This window comes from Plasmopara halstedii, assembly GCF_900000015.1.
Source record: "Plasmopara halstedii genome assembly, contig: Scaffold_7, whole genome shotgun sequence".
Classification (NCBI taxonomy): Eukaryota; Oomycota; class Peronosporomycetes; order Peronosporales; family Peronosporaceae; genus Plasmopara; species Plasmopara halstedii.
In genome coordinates, this window is record NW_020186929.1 from 171,591 (window position 1) to 193,294 (window position 21,704).

The 21,704-nt window shown below is 43.4% G+C and overlaps 11 protein-coding genes across 11 annotated transcripts; 6 read left to right on the forward strand and 5 right to left on the reverse strand.

Annotated features, from left to right (window-relative positions):
- Positions 1-2,541: 2,541 nt before the first annotated feature.
- On the reverse strand, positions 2,542-3,709 carry PHALS_14724 (uncharacterized protein). The gene has a single exon (XM_036407432.1). The coding sequence runs from the start codon at positions 3,583-3,585 to the stop codon at positions 3,397-3,399; it is 189 nt and encodes a 62-aa protein (XP_036262960.1). The 5' UTR covers positions 3,586-3,709; the 3' UTR covers positions 2,542-3,396.
- Positions 3,710-3,715: 6 nt separating this feature from the next.
- Positions 3,716-4,015, forward strand: PHALS_13878 (uncharacterized protein; the record flags this gene model as incomplete). The annotated part of the gene is made up of 1 exon (XM_024726025.1): positions 3,716-4,015. One exon carries the CDS (start codon positions 3,716-3,718, stop codon positions 4,013-4,015), a length of 300 nt encoding a protein of 99 aa, XP_024571487.1.
- A 1,273-nt stretch (positions 4,016-5,288) lies between these two features.
- Positions 5,289-8,826, reverse strand: PHALS_14731 (uncharacterized protein). The gene has a single exon (XM_036407437.1). The coding sequence runs from the start codon at positions 5,741-5,743 to the stop codon at positions 5,480-5,482; it is 264 nt and encodes an 87-aa protein (XP_036262961.1). The 5' UTR covers positions 5,744-8,826; the 3' UTR covers positions 5,289-5,479.
- PHALS_13879 (dead box helicase) lies at positions 8,826-10,484 on the forward strand (the record flags this gene model as incomplete). Its single annotated transcript, XM_024726247.1, has 1 exon — positions 8,826-10,484. The coding sequence occupies one exon, from the start codon at positions 8,826-8,828 to the stop codon at positions 10,482-10,484; it is 1,659 nt and encodes a 552-aa protein (XP_024571489.1).
- Positions 10,485-10,715: 231 nt separating this feature from the next.
- On the forward strand, positions 10,716-11,535 carry PHALS_14726 (uncharacterized protein). Its single transcript, XM_036407452.1, has one exon. It carries the CDS (start codon positions 10,817-10,819, stop codon positions 11,063-11,065), a length of 249 nt encoding a protein of 82 aa, XP_036262962.1. The 5' UTR covers positions 10,716-10,816; the 3' UTR covers positions 11,066-11,535.
- PHALS_13880 (conserved hypothetical protein) lies at positions 11,534-13,541 on the reverse strand (the record flags this gene model as incomplete). Its single annotated transcript, XM_024726469.1, has 5 exons — positions 11,534-12,487; positions 12,557-12,658; positions 12,724-12,902; positions 12,961-13,343; positions 13,402-13,541. 5 exons carry the CDS (start codon positions 13,539-13,541, stop codon positions 11,534-11,536), a joined length of 1,758 nt encoding a protein of 585 aa, XP_024571491.1.
- Positions 13,542-15,885: 2,344 nt separating this feature from the next.
- Positions 15,886-17,376, reverse strand: PHALS_13881 (Ankyrin repeat-containing domain; the record flags this gene model as incomplete). The annotated part of the gene is made up of 1 exon (XM_024726580.1): positions 15,886-17,376. One exon carries the CDS (start codon positions 17,374-17,376, stop codon positions 15,886-15,888), a length of 1,491 nt encoding a protein of 496 aa, XP_024571492.1.
- On the forward strand, positions 17,376-18,254 carry PHALS_14728 (uncharacterized protein; the record flags this gene model as incomplete). The annotated part of the gene is made up of 1 exon (XM_024726692.2): positions 17,376-18,254. The coding sequence occupies exon 1, from the start codon at positions 18,078-18,080 to the stop codon at positions 18,252-18,254; it is 177 nt and encodes a 58-aa protein (XP_024571493.1). The 5' UTR covers positions 17,376-18,077.
- A 627-nt stretch (positions 18,255-18,881) lies between these two features.
- On the forward strand, positions 18,882-19,190 carry PHALS_13882 (uncharacterized protein; the record flags this gene model as incomplete). Its single annotated transcript, XM_024726803.1, has 1 exon — positions 18,882-19,190. The coding sequence occupies one exon, from the start codon at positions 18,882-18,884 to the stop codon at positions 19,188-19,190; it is 309 nt and encodes a 102-aa protein (XP_024571494.1).
- A 1,253-nt stretch (positions 19,191-20,443) lies between these two features.
- Positions 20,444-21,124, reverse strand: PHALS_14725 (uncharacterized protein). Its single transcript, XM_024726914.2, has one exon. The coding sequence runs from the start codon at positions 20,999-21,001 to the stop codon at positions 20,588-20,590; it is 414 nt and encodes a 137-aa protein (XP_024571495.1). The 5' UTR covers positions 21,002-21,124; the 3' UTR covers positions 20,444-20,587.
- PHALS_13883 (uncharacterized protein) lies at positions 21,125-21,516 on the forward strand (the record flags this gene model as incomplete). Its single annotated transcript, XM_024727025.1, has 3 exons — positions 21,125-21,145; positions 21,193-21,411; positions 21,472-21,516. The coding sequence occupies 3 exons, from the start codon at positions 21,125-21,127 to the stop codon at positions 21,514-21,516; spliced, it is 285 nt and encodes a 94-aa protein (XP_024571496.1).
- Between the last annotated feature and the right edge of the window lie 188 nt (positions 21,517-21,704).

The following is a 21,704-nucleotide window of genomic DNA, read 5'->3' on the forward strand; positions in this document are numbered from 1 at the left end:
AAGCTATGGCCCTGAGCTGCTGTGGTCGTAGACTCACCCGTGTGAGAAACCACAAAACTCGCGAGAGCGTGATGAATTGTTCCATATGGCACACGTCGACAAAATGCGGGAAATCGGCAGTTTGGCAAATCCAAATCTAAGATGGCGCTCGACGCGCACGTCCACTTCTTGTGGCTTCGCCGCAGTGTAGTCAGCGAAGAAAATTTACTGTGCCGCTGAACGCATCTTTCAAAAAACGCCTCATCATCTGCAGCGATTTTGCCGGGGCCGAGCACCACAGGTCTGGTCTGCATTGCGGATACAGGAGCGCCTCCTTTTTGCGCTCAAAATCAAGCGCGGTACCGATCCATTGTGATCTCTTGTGGTTCCAAAAGGCGAGCTCGCAGAGCTTTCCGCTGATCAGTTTTGCGTGTCGTAGGCAGGGCTCATAGAGCGAAAATTGTTTAATGTTGTTCTAAAAAAACGGTTAGGTGTATCAACCATGCGAGCCTGTATGTAATTACTCAGCGGTGTGGCTACACCGCGACAAGAAGCCACAACGTGGCAGGATTGCTACATTACTATACCAATTAAGTTTTGCTATATTAATCAGGTGTTTCTATATTAACTAGAGGAATCTAGGGTTTTCAATATTGGCGGCTCTGCCGCAACTAAAACAATTAAATGCAGTTTCAATTTTGAACAGAAATGTTTGCTTGCCTTAACTAAGGCTTTAATGCTTGTAGGTAGCGCGCTACACTCCTACTGGTTCGTAGAAAGAATGTAAGGTCTGTGACCTTAGCTTAGCCTTCTCTAAGCAAAGAGCTACGGCAGCCCCGCTGCACCCTGCTAGCGCGATCTCATAGATTTCGAGTAAGCGATCATGACTTCTAGTCCTTTGGCCATAATCCAACAATAGTCATAGGCTAACTAAGCGTGTCTCGCTGTCCAGATGGAAAAATTGTTCTTCTATGCCCAAAGAGGATTCCGTCTCTTAAGGAGTCAGTATTCAAATAGGCTACAAGTTCTGCTGAATGTAGCGGTGCTGCTGAGCACCATGGACAGAATTTGTTTTACTAAAACCTTTCGTACTATCAAACGCACAGAGGTTGACTTTGTACGCGCCACACAGAAGCGAAATCAAGTCTCAAAGTAACTCAGTACTAAATTTATCTTCTTCTTATATAGATATATAGAGTGACATAGATTTAGATCTTACTTCCTTTAAATCAGTTACAACATTCTTGACATGAGATCAACATCCTTCGCGTCTTAAAGATTTCTTCTTTACGCAGTATGAACGTCTTAACCTGTACCAGTACTGACAAGATTCGCATTAATACACAAAATTGAAATGTGTATGTACAAAATAGTACATACAAATTACAATTGTATACAGCACGAACCTCGTTACAGCCAAGCTTGGGCCGGTTGTAACTGGGTGTCAAAATCTCCCGTACCAGAGCCGGTGTAATCGAAGGGCTATTCTAATTCGTAAAAGTGCTACACCCTGGATCAGAGTGAAATGGCTTATAAAATGCAAGATATTACAATGAGACCAAGATGTGAAGTTTGTTGTTTGAAGAAAATCACTATATTAAAAAAATAACCAGCTTGAAAGCTGGAGCGATACTGAGTTCGCGGCGACAAGGTCAATCGTAACGCTGTGAAATGTTGTATTATTGTTATTGCTATGCATGGGACAATTGCATCTTTGTTGTGCAAAAAAAATCAGACATGTATGATGTCACGCACGATTGAGACGACGTTTTTCGCGGCGTCTGCGAGAAAAGACGCTCTTTAAAAAGCTCGATTCAAGGGTTGGCAACCGAATGGCGATCGAATTAGTCCAGTTGGAACGAAGCATCGCAAAAGCTAAGCACGTTGGCGTGTATTTCTATTTACCATGGTGTCCAAGCGTTTCAATTTACACTTAGTTATGTCAAGGCATCTGACATGCTGAACGACTTTTTCACCAAAGCAATAACTGAATTGAGTTGTTAACATCATAAGGATCCAAGATGCGGGCGAGGAAGAATATAATTACTGAGGTATGGACAATATATCTGTAAGGAACCACACTCACATGTTCTATGATTCTAGAATACGTTATAGAATGTATGTGAGTGTAGGTCTCATGTTGACCTATACAGAATGTGCATACGTTCAAGAATAGATGATACATATATTCAAAGTAGTTAAAGGAAAGGCAACATCATAGGAGGAACGACATTCAAAGAAACAGCAGGAAGAAATAGGATAATTTACATATATCGTTAAAGAATAATCTCACTTCTTGATTCGCCAACTACTGTCCAGCACCTCATTAGTGCAAACCTTACACTTGGTAGCACTTGTTGGCCGCCTCTCGTCGTCAATACTGTTAAGTGTGTATATAATAATAAACACTATTTATACTGTGATAATTGTTAGTATAGGAAATCGTTCTAAGCAAAATCATTAATAAATTTTGAGACAAACTCGTTGTTTATACTGTTAAGTGTTTATATCATAAATACTATCAATACTGTGATGGTTGTTTGTATACGAAAGGGTATATGCTGTCCCTTATTTTGCCCAATCGGTTTTGGAGGCGCTGTGGGGTACCGTCGAGTATGTGGTTTATCTATCTACCGCAATTCTGAGAGCCTGCATTAGCAGATGGAGCCACTCAGTTGGGTATCGAGGTTGGACCCGGCTTAATAGTTCAAAGAAGGTAATCCATTTCGGAAAGTTTAAGTCGTGTACGCACAAGCCGACCCACACTTCCTCACTCATTACCTTGAGTCGGTTTCTTCGGTGAAGGGAGTAGGCCCAATTCAGTCATGCACGTGCTATGAGAAAGAAGTGCCGTACTGAATCTCAAATTCCATTTGATTAAATCTTTGGTCTTCGGCTCTAATTACAAAGCTTCGAAAACCGCGCAAGATTTCCTCATTTCCATCAAGAAATCTAGTCCACTAGCTTCAAATATTTTCAAGCGTCTATCAAAAAATTTAAAGCAAGTCTCTTTTCGATCCCTTTCAAGAAGTCGATACTCTGCTCCAAAGGATTTTAGTAAGAGATTGACTTATAATGGGAAAAGTGAAGTAGAGTCTGTTCATCTTTATTGGACAAACATAGACAATTATTTCTCGGCGCAAAGAACGGAGTAGAACGAGGAATCTGGTGGCAGTGCTTGTAAGCACTTTGCGTGGAGCTGCAGCACAGTGGTTTTGCTTCACCAGTCTAAAATTGATACGGCGGAAGCATGTTTCGTTGCTTTGGACTAAGGGTTTGTGCCAGTGGACCTGCAATATCGCCAACGTGATAAATTGCATCGATTAAAGCGAAAAAGTTGTGAAGACTTATCAGAATAAGTCGCCAAAATTTGCCAACTTATTTCGCAAATTAAAGACATGGCGGAGATCGATCAGATCATATATTTACATAGAGGATTCCGGCAAAGAACAACAGAAGAAGTACAATATCGACCGTGCGAGACTTTAAACACGGCTGTCTCAGTCGCGCTCGATTTTGAGCGTGCTCATTTAAGTAAATTAAGTGGCTATTCAAGTCAAACACCACATTATCCACGTCCTGGATCACAACCAGTAATCCAGCCATCTAATGAATATGAGCCTATGGAAATTGACCATGCTCGCTTCTTTCAAAGATCGCTTGCTTTTAAAATCATTGTTAAAATCGCCTTTCCAATAAAACAAAGTGTTCGTATTGCAAGAAACTTGGTCATGCTATGCAACAATGTCATAAGAGGAAGAACAGACAACAAGGCAACTATAATCAAGATATTCAAAATCATAGTAATCGCGGCAATATTTATTACTTCGAAAATGAGTTTGTTCATGAAGAAACGATTGCCACAACGTCTAATGAAGCTATCACAACACTTACTCAAGCTGAAACTGCAAACTATAGCGAAGGGGATTTAATCTTCAAGAAAAGAGGTCCTGATGATCATGCTGTGCTGGGTGGTGGATTCAGGTACCACGTGCCATGTGGTCAAGCCAGGATTTTTACAAAATATCCATTCTGAAGAAGTAATTCAAGTTATTTGTTTTGGTGGCAGCAATTCTATATAGAAGAAAGTAAAGAAAGGGTTTGCACACAGATCCTTTTAACTTTTAGACGTTCCGGTCATGGAAATGGCCAATGATCAGTAGTTCACATGAAGTTATTTTGATCAAACCTTGGTTTACAGCTCATGAACCACTTATCAACTGGAGTACGCATCAAGTCATATTCAATAGCCAGAATGTTCCGTCTGATTCGGCAGTTGAACATCATGAAATATCGTCAGATTTTCAAAGAAATCAAAGAAGACACAGAATGAAGAAGTATTTCGTACCAAAATCTGCCAAGTCTCCGATACGGAAGAGCCAAGAGAGTATCAACTACGATCATTGCTGGATTCATTTAAGGATGTGTTTTCAAGAAATTTCCAGATGCTTTACCGCCGCATCGTTTGGTAGAGTCTGAAATGGCCATGAAAACTGGAGCTCAGTCAAGCATTCGACCACCTTTTTATCGATCTCAAGTGGAACAAGATGCTTTGCAAAAGCTTGTTGACAAAAACAAATCACGCGTTTGGATCGAATTATCTGACTGGCCTTGAGTATCCAGTATATCTGGTATACCAAAGAAGGATCCGAAGACAGGAAGTTATTTCTCGTTCTGAATAGATTCGTTCTAGTAGCTCTAACATAGTGTTACAATGGGTTATTGATTTTCGGTATGTCAACTCTCAGATTTTTATTCCAAAGATATTCCTTGCTACGTCTTGATGAATTATTTGACAAGATGCAAGAAAATTGTTATTCTACTGTGATCAATTTGGCACATGGTTATTATCAAATGCGAATCCATCCTAATAGGAAGAAATATACCGCAATTTGAACAAGTAATGAAACCTAACAATGGTGTGTTGAGCCAATGGGTTTTGCAGGAATGCCGGAGTTTGGTCACGTCTTATGCGAGTTATTTTTGGAAAATGTCCTTTTGCTGTTGTATGCTTGGATGATATCTGTGTGATCTCACACACCTACGCTGAACATTTAGTTCATTCGAAGACAGTGTTTCAAAGGTTGCGCAAAGAAAAGCTTTATTCGCATATGGGGAAGTTCAAATTTGCATTGGAAGAATTTAGCTTCCTGGGTCATGCTGTATCTGGAAAAGGATTGTTTGTTGAAAATTTCAAAACTGAAGCAATTGCTAAATGGCCAGTCTCATCCTCAGTCAAGGATCTCGATTTAATTATCGAATTATCGAACATTCATCATCGGATTGCTCAGATTTGCTTTGCCACTAAGCCAACTTGTGATGAAGGACACACACTGGCATTGGGGAAAAGACCAAGATGCTGCATTTGCGAGTCTTACGTCTGCTCTCCAATCTGCACCTGTACTGAACTTACCTAATTTTCACGCCCTTTCGTTCTCACTACGGATGCGTCAGGGCTGTGTACTGGTGGTGTCCTTTCGCAATTTGTAAATGGTCATGATCATCTTGTTGCTTTGCATTCCAAGAAGTTTGGTGTTCTTGAAGTTAATTGGCCATGTACATGAGATGGAACCAATGGCATCATTATCTTTATCAGTATGAAATATTCACTGATAATACTGGCTTCCTCATCATCCAAACGTATCATCAAAGTTGGCAAGATATTTGACAGCAATATGTTTACAATAATGGTGTTATCAACGTCGTAGCTGATGTCTTGTCGCGTCGTCCAGACTAATCTGCTCCTTCTATCATTGACTTTCATGATTGTGATGCTAATTGTCAAGCTCGTGGTTCACGTTTGCAAGTGTCACCTTCTGGGCTTACTCTGATCCGGGAGGGGGGCAGGTCGCTTCAAGCTGCTGCAGTAATGACTGCATCGTATGTCGAGCTGACTCCAGATGTTCGAAACATGTTTCATCAAAGTTATGCCAATGATCCTGAGTTTCAAGATTCAAGGGCAAAGTCTGATACAGACACATCGTAAATCAAATATGATGAATTGTTATTCCTTCGAACTTCTAACAAAGGTCAAGACTTTGTGTTCCGAGCAACCATCGCATTCGAGCTCAAGACATTTATCAATATCATGACTCTACAAAAGCTGTTCATCCTGGAAATTGTAAGAAATTCTTACGAGTTGCGCTATAGTATCATTGGAAAACATTGCGGAACATTATCAAGAAATACTTCAAGACGTGTGAAACATGTACACGCTGGAAGCATGGCAATCAACGCAAAAATAGTTCGCTTATGCCTATTCCAATTCCAGAGCAATTCTGGTATGTTGTATTCATGGATTTTATAGCAGGATGTCCTGTTTTAAATGATTTTTATGCAATTCAAATTTTGTCGACAAATTGTCAAAATGTACTATGTACGCTGCAGTGTATGCGAATGATGACGCACCTGTAACAGCCAAAACATTCTTTGAAGCTGTAGTTCGACACCATGGCTTACCTGAAGTTATCATCAGTGAAAGAGATAGCAAGTTCACTATATCGTTTTGGAAATCTCTGATGACAATCATGGGTGTTCGACTTAGCATGACAACAGCTCATTGAGATGGACAGACTGAACAACAAAACTTAATTGTTGAGGATGCATTTAGATGTATGGTGTCCTATCATAGTTTAGATTGGACAGGTTACTTAGGCACCACAGAATATGCTCATTCGATACTAGTCAGCGCATCCACGGGTATTCTTCCTTTGAAATTGATACTGGGAGAAAGGAACGCTTTCCATGGCAAAAAAGATTATGTTCAAATGATGTAAATCTAAAAATTGATGTACAGATTAAAGAGTTTGTGGAAAGAAGACAAACAATATTTGAGCAAGCACGAAAGATCTACTCATAGCTCAAACAACTCAAAAATAATTCTATGATCAGAAGGGAAGAGTTAACCAAATTGAAGTCAGAGCAGGAGATCTTCTTATGCTAGATACTCGAAGAATCTCTCTCAATCATGCTGCCAGAGATATGGAAAACAAAAGGGCGAAGTTGCAGCAAAAAAAGTTGGGCCTTCTGAAACCATTAATTTGATAAATCCCAACGTAGCAAAACTCAAGTTCTCACTAAGATGAAGAAAAATAAATCCAACTTTCAATGTTGATGTGCTGTCAAAATATGAACCAACACCCTATAAGCTCCTTAGTTGTCCTATAACCAAAGCGTCCAAGTTAGTGAACAATGACTCAGCGGATCAGCTCCAAATCATCCAGCGTCTTTTGATGAAGAGACAATTTAATCGCCAACCAGAACGGTTTGTTTAGTGACTTAGTGAAGAAGAAGCTAGCTGGAAAAAAGAAAAGATAATTGACACGTAGCTCATTGGAATGATCTCGTCGCTGACTTTGGACAGCGCCAACGAGAAATCAAATCGGGGAGGATGTAAAACACAACACTCACATGTTCTATGATTCTAGAATCCGTTCTAAAATGTAAGTGTATTCTGATGCATTTTTTATGATCTCAGTGAAGGGGTCAGCGGGTTGTATATGGCTCGATACAAATAAATCTGCCTCTTTATTGTCCCTTGCATTTTTCACGGTAGTCTCTTATTCTTTGTCGTCGGAAGGCGAAAAATATAATAGCGCGTGAGCACCGAGACCTGGCATCAGTCCACAATCCCCCACTCACGGTCGCGAATGCAGTTGATTTACTGAGCTTGGAATGCGGATGATAGAGGCCTGCTTATCCTCAGCCTATTGTAGAACAATAATGTATCGTATTTTTTACCTCAATCTTCAAAGAGGCGAGCCTTCGTATCGATGCTATGCTAGTGTGGGTACATAACTGTTTCAACAAACCAATTTCTTAGATCACAACTTTAGCTTCGCAGAAAAGCGGGTAGCAGAATCCCTTAAATAAGGTTCGGCTCGACTATATTATGAAGAAATTCGATGCAGTCATGAATTCTGACTAGTTCTAAAACTGTTTTTGCCATCGCTAAAAAATTCCTTGACCGGCTTTGTTTTTGCTACACCTTCGATCCGGACTCTATCGCGCTGCCTGTTTCGCAGCATCTTCGACACATTTAATGCGGACACGTTGCCAGGCGCTCTCGGTTTCCATGGCGCTTGGACCAGTGTACTCAGTCGTTTTTCGACGTCGCTTCACGGTTTCTTGCTATTACATTAAAGTGTGCTAAAGCCTCATCAATCGTCTGCTTTGTGCAAATTGCTTTTGTGCTGCTCATCGCTCAGGGGATATGCTGGCTGGTTTCACCTAGAAGACCTGTGCAAACCATTTGATTACATTTTCACGTGCGCCGTGCAACTCATCACTAATCTGCTCGACATTCTGGACACTGAACTGACATCGTCAGTAAACATATGCAAAATATATGGCACAATATAACTCATTCACCTCACTGCTACCCATTGAGGTCTCACAAAAGTAGCTGCACCCTCATCAGCCGGCTTAGCTTTCGACTTTTTCTAGGAAGAACTCCTAAGTGCCCAATTCTTCTCCATCTCATTTTTGAGCTATTTCTTTTCTCTGTGGGAAACATTAACTTACGCCACATCGGTTGAAATGCAGGTGCATACTACAGCAACATATGACCCTTGCCGGCGCCAGTAAGGCGCACATGACACATGGCGTTTGTATAGAGGCCAAGGATATGGGTTAGATAAGATGTTCGTAGCTTTTTGTCCAATCCACGCATTCTAGTGACGCAGCGTCTGCCAGCCAAAACACAGGGTCGAGCTTGGCTGCAAACGTTCTTATATGCGAAGAAAGTAAACCTCTTCACTGGTTAATGACTTGTCTGATAAAAAGCGATTAAATTGCTACGCTGCTGACACGGCTTGATGAAGTCAAAGAAAACGATAAAGAACACCATGCGTTCTGAGCAACAGGAAATTGCACGACAGGAAAAAAAAGTGGAAGAGGAGCAGCCCGTGAATTCAAATGAAAGTGATGAGCATGACGAGGCATCGGACCAAGCCAAAACTGAGAGCACCAACTTGACAAAGAGCACCGCAGGTGATATTTACTTTTCCAGCGAGGAGTTTGCTTCTTTGCCGCTGTCTGAGCCTACGCGGCGAGCGCTGGCTGACATGGGCTTTACCAAGATGACCAAAATCCAGAGCAAATCAATTCGTCCATTGTTGGCTGGACAGGATTTACTGGGTGCGGCCAAGACAGGTTCCGGCAAAACGCTGTCGTTTCTAATCCCAGCAGTCGAGCTGCTTCACAAGGTGCGCTTCACAGCGCGCAAGGGTACTGGTTGCATTGTCATCTCCCCAACGCGGGAGCTGGCGCTGCAAATTTACGGTGTGGTTCGTGAAATTTGCAAGTACCACTCACAGACGAACGGTATTGTCATGGGCGGTGCGAACCGCCGTGCCGAGGCTGAGCGTCTTGCGAAAGGCGTGAACATTCTTATCTCTACACCTGGTCGTCTGCTTGACCATCTCCAAAATACGAAAGCGTTTATATACCATAACCTGCAGGTGCTTGTAATCGATGAGGCTGACCGGATTTTGTCGATAGGCTTTGAGGAAGAATTGCGCCAGATCATCAAGTGTATTCCTAAAGAGCGTCAGACAATGCTATTTAGTGCTACACAGACGAAGAAGGTAGAAGATCTAGCTCGTTTGTCAATCAAAGAAAAGCCTGTGTACGTCGGAGTCGAAGAGGAAGACACAAAAGCCACAGTCGCTACACTGGAGCAGGGCTACGTTGTGACCCCTAGCGACAAGCGTTTCCTCTTGTTGTTCACGTTCTTGAAAAAAAATCTGAAGAAGAAGGTGATGGTTTTCTTCTCGTCATGTAGTGCTGTGAAGTTCTACGGTGAATTGCTGAACTACATCGACATTTCTGTACTCGACATTCACGGCAAACAGAAGCAGAACAAGCGGACAACAACATTTTTTCAGTTTTGTAATGCAAAGACTGGAATATTACTATGCACGGATGTTGCTGCACGTGGTCTAGATATTCCAGCTGTGGACTGGATTATTCAGTTTGATCCACCTGATGATCCTCGCGAGTACATTCACCGAGTTGGTCGTACTGCTCGAGGTGCTCAGGGTAAGGGTAAGGCCTTGTTAATGCTTTTACCGGAAGAGCTTGGGTTTTTAAAATTTTTAAAGGCCTCGAAAGTAGCCCTTAACGAGTACGAGTTTCCGATTTCAAAGATCGCAAATGTCGAATCTCAACTTTTGAAGCTTGTAGAGAAGACGTATTACCTTCACAAGTCTGCCAAGGATGCCTATCGTGGCTACTTGTTAGCGTACGCCTCGCACGCTTTAAAAGGCATTTTTGATGTCGGCCGTCTCGATTTGCAGGGCACAGCCAGGTCTTTCGGACTACAAGTGCCACCTAAGGTAACACTGCCAGTGAAGACAAATGGAAAGACTGGCAAGCGCAAGGTCTCATCTGATAAGGATATCAGCTCTCGAGGTGGTAAGTATCAGCGCTCCGGTCATTCATTTAGTGCCGACAATCCGTACGGCAAGCGCGCCACTGGTGACAAGCGCCAGTTTTCTCATTGATAGATAGGCTTTGCGATTTCAGCAAAGTTATACTTAAACGAAGGAAAGAATCAATTTATGTGAATACCAAATTGACTTGACAAAAGTAAAATTTTAATTTGAAAGTTTGGACTCCTTCTTCACCTTGATTAGGTTAATTTACTGTCCAACCCCACGTAACCATCCTGCACAGTACTATAACGATACAATTAAAAACATTCAACACAAAATTAATAAAAATACCTCAAAGTATTTCAGGAATTAAAGTGGAGCGATAACCCAGATAGATAGAAAATTCAAAAACATTTAGAATATCTCCAAGAATTAAAATGTACTTGGCAACTCTCGAGTAGATGTTCCTCCTATACAAGTCAACAAAGTTGCACATCATTAGTTGGCAGAATGACGAGTACAAGGAAGGTCTAGCTCGTTCACATATTGGACCATGTGAAGCGTGGTTGGAGGGGTCAGAGGATTTGTTATGTGGCTCTGTGTGTTCAGAGACGCTGAAAGATTATATTGTGACTATTACATTGGCGACCAAACCGTGCTTTTTGCACTGGGTCGCACAGAACGTACGACCAGGCTTGCATAGGAGGTAGCTCAGTCAAATGTAAGGCATAGCCGAGGACGTATCACGCGTAGTGAGTGATGAGATGGGATAGTCTGTTTGAGTTCACCACAGAGCGAGCAATAGATAAGAAGATTAACAGGAAGCGCCAGCTTCTCTCGTGTGTGTGCTGGCACTAGAGAGGAACAAGAGAAATATCATCAAGAGCACTACAACTGTCAAGATCGTGCAGACGAGTGTTGCGGGTTCTGAACCGCCTGAAGACAATTTCTAATTACTACCGCATGCTTATACTAAGTGATCAAAGAAGAAAATCTGTTCACACAGATGATTGCGTCGAGTGGTCAATATTGATCGCCGTAGCAGTATAAATAACCGAGCCCTTGGACAGGTTTGACTGGTGCAGCGACATCATAAAAAACCTTCTGTGCTCTGCAGTTTTCTAAACCGCGTCAGCATTACACGACAATTGTCAGGTTAGACTTGGTAGATTAGTGATTCATTCGTGGTCACAAATGTCATTAAAGCCGAGGTGCATGTGCTTTTGAAAGTCTTGTATCGTTGACTTCAACCCGATGATACTCATTGCCAAAGCCGAGGAACCAATCATCATCGCTAGCAAGTACACCATAATTGACTCGCGTTTATACTTTTTGACCAAAAGCGCCACTATACTTTGGCCACAAAACCCTCCAATGCAGCCCATAAAGGCAAACCACATTATGTAATCATACTGACGCTCACCGGGAAACTGACCATTAATTGCAAATTGCAAAGTCGTTGAAGAAGATGTAAATAGAATCATAAAGCTGGCAGTAGCGGACTGCACTGGGGGCAAAATTCCCATTTCTAACATGATTGGACCCTTTACCATGCCACCTCCAATACCCAACAGACCAGCACACATGCCAGCCAAAGAGCATAAGGCCGGAAATACAATGATACGCTTTTTAATCCAATGAATCTCACCCTCAATGAATGGGTAGTTCCACATCACTTTCAAGCGATTTTGTAGACGCAATTGATGACCGACCCAAAGCGTGATGGAAATCGGAACTAACAACGGCAAGAATGTCAATATCCAGAATTTCGTCGAATTACAAATGACTCCGACAACACTTGAAGTGCCGTGACCACCACGAAGCATCGACTGCACTAGCACGACAAGCCACGAAATCACCATTGGGATGACGTACTTGAGCGGAAACTTCTTTCTTTCGCACTGCTCAATAACTTTGCGTTTCTGGAGCATTTCGTCATCATCTAGATCAAACGTCCCGAAATCATGTTGATCCAAACCGCTCAATAAAGCATCTGAGCTTGACAATTGGTGCTGATGTAAAGGTGGCAACGACTTAAAGTCCGCATGATCTTGAGCCTTTATTTCGCGCAGCTTTTTGTTAGAGCGAGTCTTCTCAAGCCATCGGCGGGCGGCAATTTCTGCATCAAAAGTCTAAAGAAAAAGGATAAAGCACCGCTTTAATCATTATCAGATCACTACAGAAGTAAATGCAAGACGTACCCGGTAAATCAACCACTGGTGACCACGTTTTTCATCATCTAGACCGCACTTTGTAGCCGACTTAAATACCGCAAGCTGTTGGTTTGCCTCCTTTTCATGAAGCTGTAGTGAACACCGATATCAGTTCTAATTTTCATAAGGAAATATTGCGCTAAAGTTTGCCGCACCTTGTTACCCCTTACAAATGTTTTATGAGTGATAAAGGATAGCAGCGAAATAAGAAGCACCAAAATTAACCAGTCTGGAAAAATGTGGTTCATCATGACCCCAAAAATGGTGCCAATCAGTGTAGTCGGCTCCATGATACTTGCAACTTGGTAATTGATGAGGGGCAGTCTGGCATCAGCTATAAAGGACTTCATCCGTAAGTCCAAGTACAGCAAAAAATAATTCAAGATACGTACCCGGGTGCATTCGATAAAAATTATAAAAGTAAGAGGAGAGAGCATTGCCGAAAATAGTAGCTTTTGACAAAGGAATAGCATGTTTGGGGCTTACTCCATAGAAACAGATGTACAAAGGCACCAGAAGCCCACCACCACCCACACCGCATCCGGAGCCAAGTGCCGTACTCAGCAATGCAATGATCGTGGCCACCACGTCTTTCCACGTGAAGGGTTCAAACAAGTTCTTTTCAGTGCAATAGGCAATTTGCACATTTTCACCGGTGAGATTATGTGCGTAAGGCGTCTGCAACCCCGTCGTTTTGCGTCGAATTTTCACTTGGCAGCGTTTAGAGCCGTCAGCGCTGCAGTCGTTACTGCCAGGGCGGCAAAAATCACACTTGCTGCGATAAGTCAATGTAATTAGTTTGCGTACTGTAGTCGTAGGATATAAGTACGCACCCAGATATGCAGGACAAAGCAGGAAGGTAACCGCAGTCACTATTTTGATAGCAGTGCAGTCCTCTTGTTTCAAAAACTTGGGCATTCTGAGCCACGCAGAGGGTGACCAAGCTGCCCGAAATAAGCAACGCAATTTTCATGCCCTAAACGAAGATTTTTGTTTCTTCTTTAAATCGTGGCATATGCATTACATGTGTCAGAAAGAGTGTACCTACCATTACACGATTGTCCTTCGAGCGTAGAGCAGAAATCACGGTGAAGTACCATGATGAGGCAACTCAGTCCAGATAAGGGTGATGTAGTCACCGTAATGGGTAGGTCCGTGCGACACTTGGGCTATTAACGCGTTATCGTTTTGATAGTTAATAAAGCATTCTATATAAAACTTAGTTGTAGGGTAAAATAGAGCAACATGTGACTCGAATTTATATTTTGGGCAACGTTACTCAGTGCTACAGGATTACCATGCGCTCTGCACAGTGGAAGCGCTCGAAGAATATGGCTCGTGCACATCTACCAAGGAATCTACTGCAACCAGGTGTCGAAATAGCTCTGTTATCTCAAAGGGTACATATATTTAGGGCTGGTGCTACTTAGACTATTTGTTTGTACTATCTCATAAAGGAAAACAGTGCAAGGAATATATATACATGTATTAATGACCCCGTTAAAGACAAGCCTATATCACATTAGAAGCTTGCTTCTAATGTGATATAGGCAATAGAGTAAGTTTTTTTCACAAAAGGTACGTTTGTACAATCCAGCATTCTGTCTTTGTTGGGTTTTTCACCTACTTCATCATCGGAGCCGTCTAAAAGTTCAAAGCTCCCGACAAAATACCATAACACTGTACGAAATTCTACCAGTACTCATTACGGCGTTTGCTGAATGCGATGTGAAAACGAAAATTTGTTCTTTTGCTGACTGGCAAAACGACATCATTAAAAACGCTGACAGTTCCAAAAGCATCGAGCAGTTGCGCTAAAAAAAACTGCACAATAAATAGGTTAGATTTCGTCTCATTGCTTATGCAAGTATTGTTATCTATAAACTCGACGGCAGTCGTTTCGAATCCTCTGCAATTTCTTTAGATGTGCCATTCAAATGCTCGTAGATTAGAATCGAAGTCGACTTCATGAGACCGCAATCACAATAAAATATTGAATGTATATTTGGGTGATTAAAATTTAAACATCTCAAATAATGATTCTGATGGATTTGATTGACTTCGACTACGTCCTAGCGTGTCGTGCGCTATTGTCCGAACAAGAACTTACAATCGGAACGGCCGACGACTGGATTTGTACTGGGGTACAGGAGCTTGTCGTAGCTCGAGTAGATGACTGTTAACCCTTCACACGCTAGGAGCATCTACGTCGTATTCTTCGAGAGCAACGCTGAAAGAGAGTGTGAGGAGGAGAGCCTAGACACACTTTCGGGCTTCGAGCAACCCTTGGTTGACGTTAAGCCCAACTTCAACTAATCTGCCATCACAAAGTCCGGAAAGAACAAAAACTCTTTAATTTATCGCAAAGCATAATCACTGAAGCAGATCCATCCTAAGAGATTCCGTAGTGTCAACAAGTGTATTTCAGATACCGAAACGCTCATTTACAATCCGATGAAACGAAGATTGGTGCTTAGTGTTGTCGAAATTGATTCTATAACCGTCTTGTCACCATCTACCCGCACACACAAATTTTTGATTAATTTTCACCTCAGTCTTTTCAATCACATGCCCCTTTCAATTGTTGTTGGGACACAACAAACCGCCGGATGTGAAACTTGCGTAAAATGAAACACAGCAACCAAAATTTGCGATAGACATGAGCGAAATGACTTGCCAACATAAAATTACACTTTTGCTACTGTCACTCAAGGACACAAAACTCCAAACTTATTTTGATACAACAGGGTCTTAACGTTTGTAAATGCTACAACATCCTCTTCCTCTATCTCATTATTGTCTCCAACCGTATGTATGAACTTAAATCTCGCTCTTGTAACTTGAGCCAAACACTTGTCATGCTCGGCCTCAAATGAAGTACCAGCTTGTTCATCATAGTGAACTAGATGCAGTTTCCATTCCTATCAGCGCCACTGCATATTTGAATCTGCTCTTCGTCTTGACAATTAAAACCCATCACTCCAGAGTCTGACGTTCACATACATGTTCAGCATTTCAATACACGATCCATACTCGTCTTGATCGGTATCAATCTTAATCGAATGTGAGGATCCGAAGGTACTAACTGTAAACATGACGCAATTCTCCACGTACGATGCATTAACAACTTCCTTGTTTTTCAGTCGCAAAGCTATTACAAAGAGCGTCACATTTTCATCCATAAGCAGAAACTTCGACTGCACCGTCTGCTTAAAACACCTACTTCGCAAATTGTGAATTTTCGTTGTTTTCCCTGAGAACGAAAGGGTGCGTTGTTTACGATTTTGAAGACTATGATTGTTGTATATATATTAAGTTTACTGAGCTTCGGTCTCACCAGCAGGGTGTTCCTCAATAGCTTCTAACGATTGCTGCTGGAACTTTCGGCTGCGTACGCTGATAAGCTTTCTAGATTTACCTGATCGCGATAGCAGAGAAGATTGAGGAGACTGTTGCAATTTAGGCTTCTCTTCATGTTCATGCAACTGCTCCTTGGGCGTGTTTTGTTCTTGTTCTTTGTAAACGAAGAACATCGACTCATAGCTATCTTCGTCTTCATCATTTGGTGAAAGATTATCGTGCTGATAGTTCTTTTCGCTGGATTTCACTGCATACCATTCCTCTTCCTCATTAGCTTGGCTGCCATCAGTACTTTCCCGTGCAGATTGGAGGATGACAAAGTTGTCTGTGCTCACTCCGTACGGATCGACGCGGCGCTGCATTTCTTCTATTGGCTCGCGACCGTCCAAGAACCACATCATGCCACCTTGTTGCTGCTCGCAATGAATTGAAGCTTGCATTGGCATATTTTCGTCATGATCTAAGAAGTCCTCAGCAGGATTGTCGAAGTTGATTGGCGAGTTATTCGCCACCAGACTGCTGGGTCGGTAGTCATCTTCAAAATCGCTGATAACTGTTTCTGCCATCGAGCCACGATTTGTCGTGTGCAATAATCTGCATTTGCTTTCATCCTTGCTTGACACAGTTTGTTTTAGGCTCCCGCTAAGTGATTTCAGACTGGATGGAGACTCGGAAATGTAACTCGTCAAAAGAACGAGCACGTGGGCTTGGCGGTGGTGACGGGCTAATGCGACAGCAGCATCAAGAGTATGCACATCCGCTACTTGACGCGTGAGCAATTCTCGTACGCACTCGTATTGCCCGTTTGTTGTAGCAACACACAGTAGTGATTGATTTTCGAAGGTGTACTGAGCCCAGTCGTACTGATATTGTTCCAGCAAGTAAGCCAGAAAACGGTGACGACCGTGCTGAGCAGCTACAAATATCGGCATCGGGAGCTTGGAATTTGAAGGCTCCATTGCAGCTTGAAATAGAGGTCGCGCTGATGTCACTGAAGATGGAGAGGTTGATAAAGCGGTCGAGTACCCCGAAAGCGATGAAGCTACAGGCACACGGCATTTCTGCAATCGATAAAAAGCTTTTGAATGATTATGGCGAATTACGAGGCAATACATTGCGCGACTGAAATGAATAAGCACTTGCGGTTCTTCAACGAAGACGTCAAGCAGAAGACCTAGAACTTCATCATTACCGACTCGACAGGCCAACAGAAGTGCGTTAAGTTGACAAGAGGATGTGGACCGACGAAATCGGATCCCAGTAGGCTCCTTCCTTTCCATCCAAATAGGTGAAGCACCCTCGTGCAATAGCTCCGCAACCTGTCGAACTTTAGCTAATTTCACCGCTTTGCGTAGTCGTAATTGCAGTTCTCGATGGCCGCGATTTTGACTATTGTCATTATGAATCTTCCGAATGAGATTACGCACGAAAGTAGAGACATTTGTCATTCTCGTTCAAAAGCGGGAACTTTTAAGGGCGCTAGAGAGAATTGGAAAGTGATTGGGATATTGTGTCTTGGCCAACGTCTATTAGCTTTGATCGGTGAGTCTCTCGCCGCTTACAGCTCCCGACCCGAAGCCATTTATTACAAGTGGTACCCCAGTCACTGTGACATACCCCCAGTCACCATAACATATCCTCATCCGATGCATTTTAAATTGGTATATACTCTCTTCCGCTTTATGAAGTAGCAGCAGCTGTACCGCATTCAAGATCTCGCATAACAGACCAAATTGTAGCAGCAGGTAAGAGAATACTTGCTCTATTCGTATGTCGGCCAAACAACCCAACTCACAGTCCGATCTCGACCGCTTTGAAAATTAGCGGGCGTTTCAGCGGGAGGATCTTGAGCCACACAATGCATTGTGAGTGCTTATGATGTGGAGTGAGTCCGACCATTGCCAACGCGACGACACATTAGCAACTGGCAATGCGAGCTGTGTGCTGTTGCTAAAGCGAAGTATCGCCACATTTTTTCCGCATGGGTGAACCATCGAAATACACAGATGTTGTCAAGAAATGGATTAATTAGCTGATGTTGAGGCGAAGCGTCAAAATGACGTCGATATTTGCCTGTAGCACCATCGGGGTTACGGAGAAGTACAGTTAGAGCAATAACTGGTTATTAAATGACCGGTGAAAGCCATGTATGTGGAAATCAAATAATTGTCAAATTCGAAGGCTTCGCATGCGCAACTTGCTTTTTGTTGCATTAGAAGCGCTAACTAGACAATTGCACAAAATTCAAGTTGTACTTCGGATAGATTGCGAAGTAAAGAAAGGTCTTGGATCTGATGAAGCAATGGGTTTGCACAACGAAAGATGAATCTGCATTGACAAATGCGCACAAGTCGGATTTGTTCGTGCCACCAAGGAGCCGAAGCAAGAGACTCTCATATAAGTTTTTAGTTTACTCTACTCTTCTGGTTAAAGACTAACATGAAAAAAAATCTTATTGAGCTGTACTCGCCACGGTTGCCTTCAATCATGACACACATTTACAGCATAAGATATACATCAGCGACCACCTCCACATCGTCCTCAAGGTGCCCTCAAAGGTTAAAGCTCCGAATGTTTATGCTGGGTCGGTACCTGGTGGTAGAGGTGGTTGTCGATCTTCGTTCACAGCGTGTATGCTCTGGTGGACAATGCGGGGAGAAGGTGGCTTTCTTCGAGCGTTTCCCAGTAGACATATTGGGCGACAACACCTCGCACATTGTCATGGGGGGTCTCAACACTACACTTGACCGACTGTTGACGCATCCAGTTCACGTTCAGCACCACCAATTGACAAAGCGGGTGTTTGGATTTGGCTAATCAACTCAACGTTGTTGAAGCATGACTATTCCACCACCCAGACAAACCTGTATACACTAGGCCTCATCCACAACGAAACTGGCTTGACTATATTTTGCTCTCCAATGACTTCTTTGGTGCCGTCAACAGGGACTCCATGTACTTCGAGCCAAAGGGTGCTGGTGATCACTTGGCACATTGGGTGACACTTCGATCCATCGCACAAATTCACAGACGTGGTGTCTGGCGCTTCTCGCGAAACTGCTTGATTTCCCAGACGTTTTCCAAGCAATTGAAGAGAAAGCACAAGATACCATGCGACAAATACGCCTATCGGCCAAGCCAGGTAGACATGGCATTTGTGGAAACGCGAGAGACGCAAGCTGATCCAGGCTCTAGTCAAGAAATTACTATGTCAGCAGGAGACAGCGGAGCGTGCTGGGCCCGGAATTCTCTCGACAGCTGAAACACACTACCGCCGGGGTCATGACGAGGTATCGCATATCGCCTTCCAGACTGCGCTGCAGGAGCGCGGTGGATGCGCCTCGACATCTCGTGCGTACAATTAAGATACGGCTTTTGGCTTCCAAGCATTCATGACAGAGATGTCGTCCAAGTATATCCTTCGACAACTGAACGGCTCGTCAGCATCGAGATAGTATAGCTGCCAGATGGAGATCCGTCAATTAGCTTGGCCGACATCTCCGATATGCTTCGAAATCTTTGAAAATCGACCATGGGGTGGCTTCACTACAGAGTTATATCAAGTAGCACCAGGCTTGTCTGGGAAGTGTCTCGAGATCGTGTTTAGTTTGTAACTGGGTTGAGGCGAGCTCCTGCCATGTATCGCCAATCTGCCATCAGCAATTTGCACAAGAGTGAAGAGCACGCGAACGACGGAAACTAGTGTCAAATCGCGCTCATGGGTGTGGACATTAAGGCTCTACCCAAGGTGTTCCAGGCGTATCTGCCCAAGCACACCCACCCAGACCAAAAGGATTTCGTGAAGGTTCAATCGCTTTATCATCACGTCCGTTCTCTGTTCACCTGATGACGGATTGGGCAACGTAGTTTTTTCGCGACTTTGAGAAGGCGTAGGCCCAAGTCAATGGAACACAATATTCTTAATCGAATGGAATGAAGAGGCGAGTACCTACGCTGGTTGCAGCGTTTTGACCTTCGGCCAGAAACACTTACATGATCACCAGTCGTGTTTAGGCCGACATCAAGCCGACACGCGGAGTCAAGCAAGGCGACCCACTCTCAGCACTGCTATTTTTACTGGTGATCAAGCCACTCGGGAATCTACTTCGACAGCATGGGTATTTGCCTCACGGACGATTGCACTATTACCAGCGTCTTCTTCGCTGACACTCTCATTTCAGCAGCTCGCGTGATGCCGTTCAAGCTCAGCTTGACATTGTCAACGAGTACTGTAGATGGTCTGGTGCGAAGCTAAAGATGACCAAGTTCGAGCCTCAATCGCTCGACGGTCGCACCTCGTGTGAATTCCCTCTGATCACTGGGGCTCGACGATATGGCGATACACCTCGAATGTTTCTTTGACTAACGCGTTACTGACGACATAATCATCTTTATTCGACAAGAGGTTCTAACGACGGGTTTCAAACTTGGCATTGACGAACACGTACGATTGGTGACCCTTCTCTTATCGAGTCGACTATGGTGTTGTCTCGACTGTGGCATTACACCACGCATGTTGTCGTACCCGATCGTCTGCTGAAAGAATAGCATCGCTTCGGTTTCGGCAGAAGCTATGAGCGAGGCAAGCGATACTCCCAGCTGATCCCTAACAATTTCTAGGCAAGCGTCGACATGTGGGCGGAATCCAGATACCCAACATCAGCGATCTCGTGCAGCGAAAACGTATCCAATTGCTTTTGCAGGACGTGCGAGAATCCGACTCCACCGTACGCAATGGACTACGCCTGGCTCTCGATTGATTACAGACTTCTTCTCAGTGTGAAGACGAAGACAGTAGCTGTTTAATTGACCGTGAACTCCAGCATCATTGCTTTTATCTCGACTGGGCCTATGTTCTAACGTGGTGGCGCAACTGGTTTGTTCTGTGATGACGACAACATGGTAAGATCTTGAATAAAAACGAGCGACTCGTGTACGCGATACACGGCGACCCAGTCTTCCAGTACGAGCCTTGATCCCGAGTTTCGGATCAAGTAAGCCCACGTCATTATTTTTGCATGGTGGTAGAGCCACAGCAAACTTTCGTCGGCATGTGGTATATGCCTTCCACATTCGGACCCCGCCAATGTGCTGGATGACAACGATATAGGATTACAGAAAAACAATTCGCGGAAGCTCACATCGACTATAGCTGCGATGCTTTTCTGCCGTATTAACCGTTTCGGTGGTAAGGCGATGGGCGACGAATTGACACAAGTGCTTCACAGGGTTGCGGCTAATTGATGTATTCTTATGGATCACAGGATATCTCACACGTAGTTCATCGTAGCACCATACGTCGTAGTGAACAACAACGGGCAGCCACGTATTGTACCAAGCGTCCGATTATTTTGCACAATATCGATATCAAAGCATCCGACAGTGCAATAAAGCGCTTTGTACAGCTGCGCAAACGACTTCAGCAGACACTTTTTCCGATATACAAAGGCCTACAGCTCCGTGTTGCCTTCCGATTGCTTGCAGTACGAGTTCGCTTCTCCTCCATGACTGTAACGGATTCTGACATCATCTGTTGTCCATAGGAGGGTTGTCGCTTGTCTCAAAGACGAACGGCACTTGATCTTTGATTATGCTCTCGCAACTGCGGTGTAGACTACAGTGAATGGTCCTGCTCTCGCGTACCACGACATCTCATTCACGGAATTCCACTGCACCAATATTTGGTATTATAGATATTTAAAAATATACAACAGCGCAATCTAAGTTTTAAAAGTGTCTGTATTAGGGAATTTAATACGACTTCGACTACTCTACT